The 10,701-nt window shown below is 57.6% G+C and overlaps 1 protein-coding gene across 1 annotated transcript in view; it reads right to left on the bottom strand.

Moving 5' to 3' along the window:
- The window catches only part of CRTAC1 (cartilage acidic protein 1), a 144,704-nt gene that overhangs the window by 17,032 nt on the left and 116,971 nt on the right, over nucleotides 1-10,701 (bottom strand). Inside the window, exons 7-10 of the mRNA XM_008065633.2 lie at nucleotides 7,988-8,124; nucleotides 3,760-3,842; nucleotides 2,840-2,940; nucleotides 1,889-2,057 (exon numbers count right to left, since the gene is read on the bottom strand). Coding sequence (XP_008063824.1) covers nucleotides 1,889-2,057; nucleotides 2,840-2,940; nucleotides 3,760-3,842; nucleotides 7,988-8,124 — 490 coding nt within the window. The remainder of the gene's footprint in view (nucleotides 1-1,888; nucleotides 2,058-2,839; nucleotides 2,941-3,759; nucleotides 3,843-7,987; nucleotides 8,125-10,701) is intronic.

A 10,701-nucleotide genomic window follows, 5' to 3' on the forward strand; every position in this document is an offset into this window, starting at 1 on the left:
TCTTTTTTTTTGTAGAGATAAGGTCTCTCTGTATTACCTAGGCTGGTCTCAAACTCTTGAGCTCAAGTAATCCTCCTGCCTTGGCCTCCCAAAGTGCTGGGATGACAGGTGTGAGCCACCGTACCTGGCCTAAACATGTTTTACTTTGAAATAATCATAGATTCGTGGGACATTGCCAGGAAGTACATTGCCAGGAGAGGTCCCGTGTGCCTTTCACCTAGCTTCCCCGATGGTTACGGCTCACACATCTGCAGTCCGGTATCAAAACCAGGAGCCATGTCATTATAGCACACGTGTGGATTTGGGTAGCCACCACAGCCAAGACCCAGAACTAGCCCATCCCCACCAAGACCCCCACGAGCTGTTTCTTAACCCCCTCCCTCCACTATCTCTAATCCCTGGCAACCACCAAGCTGTTTTCCATCTCTGTGATGCTGTCACTGTGGGACTATTCTGTAGCAGAAACCCACAGCCCACGGACCTTGAGACGAGCTTTCCTCACTCGTGAGGACGTCCTGGAGACCCATCCAGGTATCCTGTGTCAGCAACTTGCTCCTCCTACGGCGGTCCTATTCCACGGCATGGACGTAGCACGATTGGCTGGACCGTTAACCTACCCAAGGATGCCCATGCCGTTTCTAGCTTTCAATAGAAGCTACTACGAACAAGTGAAAGCTTTTTGTGTGGATGTATGCTTTCATTTGTCTGACATAAATGCCTTGGGATGTCATAGCTGGGTCATGGAGTAGTGGTCAGATAGCTAAGCATTTTTTTTTTTCTTTTTTCTTTTTTTTAATAAGCGGAGTTTTCAGCCAGGTGCGGTGGCTCATGCCTGTCATCCCAGAACGTTGGGAGGCTGAGGTGAAAGGATTGCTTGAACCCAGGAGTTTGAGGCCGGGCTGGGCAACACAGTGAGACCTCGTCTCTATAAAAAAACTCAACACCATTAGCTGGGCGTGGTGGTGCATGCCTATAGTCTCAGCTGCTTGAGAGGCTGAGATGGAAAGATCACCTGAGCCTGGGAGGTGGAGTCTACACTGAGTTACGGTAGGGCACTCCAGCTGGGCGACAGAGTGAGACCCGGATTCAAAGTAAAGAAATTGAATAAGTAAATAAATAAGTAACTGGAGTTTTCCAGAGTAGTGGTACCCTTTTAAAAAATTTTATTAATTATTATTATTATTATTATTTACGGTACCGTTTTATATCCCTGCCTGCAAGGTAGGTAGGAGAGACCCGGTTCCTCTGTCTCCAGAAGCTTCCTGGATCCCTGCCAGCACTGGGTGTTGTTCTGTCTTTAATTTTAGCAGTGCTAATGGCATGCAGTCACAGCCCCTTGAAGCCACAGACACACTGCTCCCTGGTGTGTGTGTGTGCTGTCTGCATGCTGGGCTTGCAGACAAACAAAAACGACAGGGCTTTTCTTCCTCTCTCCTCTGCCAAAAACCAACCTTGCCCACTTGGGGTGACTTCCCTCTCCTTGAAGACCCATGGCTCCCAAGTCTTCTGCCCAAAGTGGGGGGAGGGGTGCATCCGGGCTTTGGCGGGACCCTTTAAAGACCGGAGAACTCCCAAGAGACCAGGGACAGGCCGGTGTGGACAGGAGGTCTGGGGCCGCTGGCATCGGAAGAACAAGGCTGCAGCCTTGGGTAGGTGGAGTGAACACTCTGATCCCGAGGCAAACGATTCCACGGAGGGGCCAGGCGGGGAACCCCACAAGCCAACGCCAGTCAGTATCACCATCCCTTTCCTCCCACGGCAGGACCCCTACCCCTCAGGGCTGTGGCTGGCACAGCCAAGCGGTCCCAGGAGGCCGGGTTGGGAGCACCGTGTCCTGGGCATCCCGCCGTACTGGTGGCAGCGCCTGTCCCCCCCGGTCCCGACTCACCCAGGCCAAAGTGCGCCACAGGCTCCATCTCGCACAGGTAGCCAGAGCCCCCGTCGATGATCCTCAGGTGGGCCCCGCTCTTCTTGGTGTAGAGCACGACCTTGGCCCCCCTGGCGAAGGCCCCGAACCGGGTTCTCGGCACCACTCGCAGCCAGTTGTTGCTGAAGCCCTGTGGGGAGGGGGAAGGGCAGACACGGGTGGGCATCGGTGTGCCAGGCGGAAGAGCACGGAGGCTGGAGGCGGGGATGGGCGGGCAAGAGAGGGGAAGAAGGAGAAAGGGCGGAAGAAAAAGAGAGAGGAGGCTGGGTAACGGGACCGAGGGGGGCTAAGCCCGGCGGCTCACGCCTGCCATCCCAGCACTTTGGGAGGCCGAGGTGGGAGGATCGCTTGAGCCCAAGAGTTTGAGACCAGCCTGGGCCACACAGCGAGACCATCTCTCCACAAAAAACAAAGCAAACACACAAATAGCTGGGCAGGGTGGCACGTGTCTGTGGTTCCAACTACCCTGGAGGCCAAGGAGGAAGGAGCGGCTGAGCCTGGGAGGTCAAGGCTGTGCTGAGCTGTCATCATGCCACTGTACTCCAGCCTGGGCCACAGAGTGAGACTCTCACTCAAAAAAAAAAAAAAAAAAAAAAAAAAAAGGTGTCCGAGGCAAGGATGGATTGTTGAAAGAACAGAGAAGCCAGGAAAAAGAGGAAGGAAAGCCGGGAGACTTGGGAACGGTTTTTGGCGGAGGAGTGAGCGTGGCAGACAGAGGGGTGAGGGCCTCTCCTGGGGCGGCCCTCCTTGGGCTTTGCTGGGCTGCTGGAGTTTATTCGCTTCCTCCAGGGCCCAGGATCTCCCTTTCCCACCATGCGGGCCAAGCTGGCAGGCGGGCACCTCGCCCTCACTAGCCCCAGGTCCAGGAGGGCACCCAGGCTGGGATCTGTGGGTCCCAAGGTCTGTGCGTACCTGGTTGCCCCTGAAGACGGACAGCGGCTGAGCCATGGACTCTCCGTGGGACAGGATGAGGTCCAGCATGCCGTCCCCATCGAAGTCGGTCACCACGCCCCCTGCAAACAAGGCACACTTCACTTCTGGCCATGGGCCGGGAGACCCAGAGCAGGGAGGCGCCCAACCAGGGCCGGGCGTGGGAGGTAGAGAAAGGACACGGCCTGGGGCGGGAGGGCTGGGATTGCACCTCCACCTCCTCTCTACCCTGGCAGTGGCTGTGATGGGACTCATGAAACAGGTGTCCCTTCCTTCCCCTGGACTTTGCAGGGAGAGTGTGTGCAAACGACCCAGGCCAAGAGACCTCCTCTGGTCCTTGTGTTAGGGTTTGAATAATGCATACCTGTTGCGTTTGCACAATCCTCTGTCAGTTTAGCCAGTGTTTGCATACACATGGCCCCTTCCGGTCCTCACAACGTCCGGCAACAGGAGGAGGACAGACATCATTATCCTCATTTTATGGAGGTGGAGACCAAGACCCAGAAGATAAAGCAGCTTTTCCAAGACCACAGAGCAAGGCAGTGGCAGAGCTGAGTCTTGAGACTCACGGTCCAGGGCTCTCTGTCTGACACCAAACTGAGTGCCACGAGGGAAGGGATCGGACAGCAGGGTCCTCTTCCAGACAGCCGAGGGGGCTCACCCCTCTTTTTTCCATCCTCACCCGGCAGGACGCGGCCAGAGAACAGACCCTTCCTGTCTGGCAGTGCCCCGGGGTTTCCCCTTTCTGCTTTTACCCCTGCCCTTGAGTCTCTGCCCTCAGTGTGTCCGGGACAGGAGGGCCTGGCTGTGGGACTTGGCAGACCGTCCCTCCCGCCCCCACTCTTGGGTTTGCACAGCACTGAGACCGGGGGTGCAGGCCAGAGCCCCCGGGTGCCCCTCACCTGTGCCCCGGCCCTCAGGCTCCAAGGCGTCACCGGGGTTGAGCTCCTCGATGAGGGGGTCTCCGTGCTCCCTGCGGATGACTCTGCAAGACAAGACAGGCCTGGCCTGAGTCCCGGGACCCAAAGGCCCACTCGCTCCGTTCTCTGCCCTGAGCATTCCCCAGCTCCCGCTGCCACCTAGATGCCCACCGAGCCACCCTCTGCTCACAGACCCTGCCTGCACTCCCCTGCTCTCTTCTTGGGTTTTAATTTATGTTGGTGAATATTGATCTTCCCGTCTCTAATGGATGAATTATAGACAGCCGGGGAAGGGCAGCTGACAGATCGAGAAGGGCAGGGACGCGGCCACCTTCAGTTGACCTTCGCGTGGCTCTAGCAGGCTGGGTCTCTCAGCTCTGGCATGTACCCGGGGTCGAGTTCTCCCTCCCCTGTGCCCCTCAACTGTCCTGCTAGAAGGAATCCCCGCTTCTGTGGCCATCACCACTTCCACCTGCGTTGAGGCTGTGTGCATACATCTCAGCTCCGTGAGGCTGCGAGCTCTTTGCAGGCTGGGCCCTGGCACGACCATCTTTGCCTCTCTTGCAGTACCTAGCACAGCGCCTGGCTCACGGGGACCCCGAGCACGTGATGCGGGATGCCAGGCTGAGTTCCAGAGGCGGAGGGGAAGAAATGGGTCCCTTGGAGCTGCAGGGGCTCTGTCTGCTTTGCACTCTGAATCTTTTCCTTTTTTTGAGTCGGGATCTCACTCTGTTGCCCAGGCAGGAGTGCAGTGGCACCATCACACAGCCTTGACCTCCTGGGCTCGAGATTCTCCCACCTCAGTCTCCCAAGTAGCTGGGATTACAGGTCTGTGCCTGGCTAACTTTTTGAATGTTTGTAGCGATGAGGCCTTGTTCTGCTGCCCAGGCTGGTCTCAAACTCCTGGGCCTTGTTCTGCTGCCCGGGCTGGTCTCAAACTCCTGGGCTCAAGCAATCCTCCCGCTTCGGCCTCCCAAAGAGCTGGGATTTCAGGCACGAGCCACCGAGACCGGCCGAACTCTGAATCTTGATGGTATTTGTTTCAGAAATGTCTGCTGCAAAGCCCAGCTCTTCCTCCTCACTGCTGATGAGGGCAGGGCTCTCCTCTCAGATTCTCTCACTCTTTCTCTTCTCACGGCCCTGGGTGCTTGGCCCGGGAGGTGGAGCTATGACGGGAAGGTAAGCCCAGGAGCACACCTTACAGGTGGCTCATGGCTGCCGTCTGCCCAAGGCCCAGACACCAGGGGGCTGTGACGTGGCCAGTCGGAGGGGCGAGGTCCCCAGAACTGGAGTTTTGGTGGCTGCTGGGAGAGCTGGCAAGTCTGCAGGGCACCAGTGGGTCCAGCAGACACCCCGGCTAGGCCTGTGTGTCGGTGTGCAGGGGTGTGATGCCTCAGCCTGCCGACGCCCACTGTCCCTCCCGCCACTTGTGTCCTCCAGACTCTGCCACGGCCGGGCAGAGACACCCTAGGCTCCGGGCAACGCAATGAGGAGTCTTACGAAGACACCCAGCAGTCCTGCTGTGCTCCTGTGTCCACACGACATACTCTTAGGCAGCGACTTCTGGGTGCTGGGCCCTGCGAGGGGGCTGGGGGCATCAGGAGGGGTGGGGCTCAGGGTCTGAGTCCCCGGGAATCCCCACACGGAGGGTGGGGACGTGGGGAGCACAGAGCTGGGCAAGCTCACCCAGATCTGGGTGATCCGGGAAGGCTTCCTGGAGGAAGGGCCAGCTAGCTAGAGCCCAGCATGGTGAGGGAGCACGTGTCACTCTGAAGAAGAGGGAGAAGGGGGCCATAAAGAGTGGCATGTGAGAGGCCAGGCCTGGCACAGCCGAAGCCCGCCGTGTCTGGAGCTTAGATGTGAGTGGGGAAGTAGAGCGTGATGAGGCTGGGGACACAGCCAGGCCACGTCGCCGAGGCTGGACTTGATCCAAAGGCAGTGGGGAGCTTCTGAAGGCCTAAAGTGGAAGAGGGGTGTGGCCAGATGGGCAGAACACTTGTGCTGCAGGACCAGGGAGGGCAGCTGGGGAGGGGGTGCGAGAATGCCCACAGGAGACCAGGAGTGGTGTTGGGTGGAGAGCCAGGCATGTCTAGATTTGTAAGTGGGTGCCCGGCCAGACTCCAGCTGACCCGGGAGAGCACCTATTCTCACTGTTGGCTGGTTGTAATGAAGAGGGCGCTTTGGCCAGGAGTGATGGCTCATGCCTGTAATCCCAACACTTTGGGAGGCCGAGGCAGGAGGATTACTTGAGCCCAGGAGTTCGAAACCAGCCTGGGCAACCTAAGGAGACCTTGTCTCTACAAAAAAAAAAAAAATTACTGGGGTGTGGTGGCACTTGCCTGTAGTCCCAGCTACTTGGGAGGCTGAGGCAGGAGGGTCGCCTGAGCCTAGGAGGTGGAGGCTGCAGTGAGCCGTGCTTGTGCCACTGCATTCCAGCATGGGCAACAGAAAGACCCCGAGTCAAAAAAAAAAAAAGACGGCTCCCTTTCACTCTCAGGAGGGGTCTGTGTGGGTGATGAATTTCCTGCTGCCCTGGGTATCGTCAAAGGACCTGTGAACTCCAGCACTCCGAGGCTGTGACCCCTGCGCCTGGCATGCTCCCAGGAGGGCCCCCAGGCCAAGAAGCCCACGATGTCTGCTTAGCACCGGGTGCAAAGCTCACGTGGTGTGGGGCGGGCAGGGGTTAAACTTCCAGAGCTGCCGGCCAAGCCTCTGTCCCCCGCTGCAGCCCCCCTGTGCTGTGTGCTCAGGACCCAGCCATCTGCCACAGGGCCTTGGGGCGCAGCCACGTACCTGGGAAGTGGCTTCTGCAGCCACGGCCTGAAAGCAAACACACTAACCCGCTGGGCGGCCACATGGTGACAGGCTCTGTCCACTGACAGCCCTGGGCCGGTCGCCCTATCCTCCCTCCCGGCTCACCCGCAGGAGGCTGGAGGGGGGTGCTGGGAGGTTTGAAGCAGGAGGAACAGCCAGGTGGACAGGGCAGTGCCTGGGATCCCAGGCCATGGAGACTGGAGCACTGGACTCCTCAGTGCTCGGGGGCCCGGGCGAGCGACACTTTATTAGCTAGAGAAGGAGAGCAGTGTCTCCGCTAACTGGCCATTGATCTTCTGCAATTAATCTGGAAGTTGTGAATAAGCTTTTTGCAAGGCACCTAATTAGTAAATCTGGCGCCTTCTGGGGGTGATTACATCCAGCCAGGACGGATGCTTTGCTAATAATTATATTTTAAAACACGCTTAGTCACAGCTCAAGCCTTTTATTCAGAGTTGGGTCCTCCCAGGAGATGGGCTAGGGGCTTTGGGGGTCCGAACGGGGGACCAGGCCCACTTCCTGGGTCCGAGGGCCCAGCTCTCTCTGCTCTCCCCACCTGGGCCTGAGCCGCAGTGGGACCTCAGACCAGGCACAGGGACATCTCAGCCACCTGCGTCCTGAGCTGTGTTCCTCAACTGCGGTTCTCAAACTAACGTGCTTAGATTCACTTGTTAAAATACAGGTTCCTGGGCTTCACCCCCGAGTTCTGAATCAGGAGAGCTGGGCTGAGCCCTGGGATTCTGTACTCTGAGAACTCTGGGTAACTCTGATGTCAGAGAAAAGCTGGTGCAGAATATTCAGCCCGTCCTCTCTAGATGCTGCTCCAGTGCCCCCTGGGCCCTTCAATTTCTGAAATTCCCTTTTCCTTGTCTCCCGGGAAGGCGTCACTCAGCATTCCCCAGAGGGTGTCCCTCAGAACACCAGTCTCAAGGGAAGTATCTTTGAAAGAAGTGTCCCATGGTTGAATCTATTTGGAGTCCCCCATTCATCCTTTGGGAAGTTAAAGTATCCATGGTCCATCAAGTGAAAGGCTCTGAGAAGTCCTGTAGTAAATACATCTGCTTGTCTTTGCCTAACCCAAGTTGACCCAGATTTGGCTCTGTAATCCATTGGTGTGGTGGTGTGGATTGCTATCTTTGGAGCCGGGGTCTGGGCACCCTGTGGGCCATGTCCCTTGGCCATTTCCCTGCAAGAGCTTTCTTCCCCAGGCTTCCCCCTGCATTCCTGTCCTTCCCATCCTTCTGTTTCTTCACCAGGGAACCTGCCTGCCTCTGCCTGGGGCACCGACACCCTGGCCCTGGACACCCTCCATTCTGGTTCCCACACCCTCCTTCCGACCTCTCCTCCCCACCAGCCATCCAGGGGAAGGGATCTCGCGCCCGGATGGGGCATCTACCGAAAGAGGCGGTTGGCTGACGAGCTGCGGTAGGCGATGTTGTTGAAGAAGATCTCCAGCTCCTGGTCGTTGTCAAAGTCGGCGGCGATGACGGTGCGGACGGGGGAGGGCATGGAGAACTTGGGCGAGGCGATGTCCTGGAGAGAGGGAACCGGGGAGGGCATGGAGAACTTGGGTCAGGCAGGAGCGTGGGCCGGGCGAGAGGCCGATCCCCTCTCCGGGGTGTGGGGGCAAAGACAAGAGACAGTTGGACCCAACAGCTCCTCCCCCACCTCCCCACAGGGGACCCCGGGGCTGCCCTGAGGGGCACACGGACCTCAGGCTGTTTGCAAGGGATCAAGGAGGCAGCACAACAGTCACAACAGACGCCATGAAGTGCATGGCTGTTCCCTGGTCTGGGTCTCACCAGGCCCTCTCATCAGACCCTCGGGGCAGCACAGGCATCAGCACTCCCATTTTACTGGGAAGGAACTGAGTCCTGGGGAGGTAGCTGGCCCTGGGATCTGGGATGATGTCCATCACTGTTCCACGTTTGTTCTGTTTTTTTTTTTTTTTTTTTTTTTTTGAGTTGGAGTCTCACTCTGTCGCCCAGACTGGAGTGCAGTGGCCGCTCTCAGCCACCGCAGCCTGGACCTGCTGGGCTCCACGATCCTTCCGCCTCAGCCTTCCAAGTCGCTGGAACTACAGGCGAGTGCTACCACGCCCGGCTAATTTTTTGATTTATTGTAGTGATGAGGTCTCACCAAGTTGCCCAGGTGGGTCTTGAACCCGTGGGCTCAGGCAATCCACTCACCTTGGCCTCCCAAAGCATGGGATTACAGGCTGAACCTCCGAGCCCGGCTCCACGTTTGTTCTAACCGGGATCTCAACAGGGGTGATTTTCTTGTCCTCCTCCCCCAGGACATTTGTTAATATCTGGGGACACTCTGAATGGTCACAACTGAGGAGGGGGGTGGTACTGGTGTCTTGTACATCCTATGATCACAGAACAGCTCCCAAGGCCAAGAATGATCTGGCTCAAGATGTCCATGTGCTGGGGACCCTTCAGACAGCCCCATTCTAAAGCCCACAGGAGTAATAACAATAATAGCCCCATTTAGCAAGTGTCCCCATGTGCCAGGAACTCTGCGAAGAGCTTTGCATATATCATCTTGGAACTCCACAGCTACTGAGAGGGGCTTTTTTTTTCTCTGAGAGTTGGGGCTTCACTCTGTCACCCAGGCTGGAGTGTAGTGGCACGCTCACAGCCACCGCAGCCTCGACCTACTGGGCTCAGGCAATCCTTCCGCCTCAGCCTTCCAAGTAACTGGAACCACAGCCATGTGCCACCATGCCCGGCTAATTTTTTGATTTATTGGAGAGGTGCAGCCTTGCTATGTTGTCCAGGCTGGTCTCGGACCCCTGGGCTCAGGCAATCCTTTCTCCTCCACCTCCCAAAGTGCTGGGACGACAGGTGTGAGTCACTACATGCAGCCAAGCCAGGGCTTCTGACTCCAGACATTGTGCCTTTTGGAAGCTGGGGGGCACCAGAACCGGCCGTGCATTCGGATCCAGGCTCCACTGCTGTGTGATCTCAAGCAAGTCACTAACCCCCAGCAGCCACCCTCCTCGTCAGTGACAGAGGGAGAACACCAGCTGCCCGGGTTGTGAGCATCACAGGTGAGATGCTTGGCACAAAGTGGGCCCGAGATAGACGCCCCCTGTCCTGCCTGCCCCCCTGCCTCAGGGAAGGTGAAGGAGGGTGCCTGCAGCGGTGGCTTTTGCTGCCTTCACTGCCATATGTTGTTTCTTGGGAGCCTTTCGATTGTTTTTTTTTGTTTTTTGAGACATTTGCTTTGAGGACGTTGTCGTTTCACCTACCTATACGGGACTCATGGGGGAGACCCCAGGTTCAGGATAGCCTAGCTGGGACTCCAAAGTGCTGGCAGGGTCTTGAGGACACCAGGCAAAAAGTCCCAAGCATGGACTTGCCCCTGAAATAGAGGGCGGCCTTTTGTTTCTGAGCAGAATATCCCGTTATAGGTGGGTTTGTCCCTTAAAGACCCTGGGGACCTGTCCAAGTCCCAGGCCCACATGGAGAGGGCTGAGAAGGCCACGGCTGGTGTCTCTAGGAGGACGCTCTGCCGCTGACCTCTCTGGTAGCCACAGAAGTGAGCTGGCCAGGTCAGCTGGAGAGCGGCCTGTTTGGGCAGGCCAGGGAGGGAGGGTGGCCCCATCTGTGCAGCCGTGAGGTTGATCGGAAGCCTGGTCAGCTGGTCAGGGTGGGCTGAGCCAGGCCTTGAGAGCGAGGAGACAGGATCTCCAAGTTGTGGCTGTTTACTGATCCTATAAAAATGAAGCTCACCGAGCTCCCTGGGGCTGCCCCACTGGCTGCCTGGGCTTCCAAGATGAGGGATGTGAGGCTCTCCGCACACGGGAGGCACATTTTCCGCAGGGTGTTATTGTTATTGTCACTGCTCCTGTGGGCTCTGGGGAGGGATCCCCTGAAGGGTCCACAGGGTTCTTCAACCTCAGCATGCAGACATCTGGGGCCGGATCACCCTTGGCCGTGGGGGCCATTCTGTGCCTCGCAGGACATTAAGCCGTGTCCCTGGCCCCTACAAAGCAGATGCCAGGAGTACCCCCTCCCCCAGCTGTGACCATTTTTTTTTTGAGTTGGAGTCTCACTCTGTCACCCAGACTGGAGTGCAGTGGCCGCTCCCGGCCACCGCAGC

This window comes from Carlito syrichta, unplaced genomic scaffold (assembly GCF_000164805.1).
Source record: "Carlito syrichta isolate Samal-C Ts95f unplaced genomic scaffold, Tarsius_syrichta-2.0.1 Scaffold308692, whole genome shotgun sequence".
Classification (NCBI taxonomy): Eukaryota; Metazoa; Chordata; class Mammalia; order Primates; family Tarsiidae; genus Carlito; species Carlito syrichta.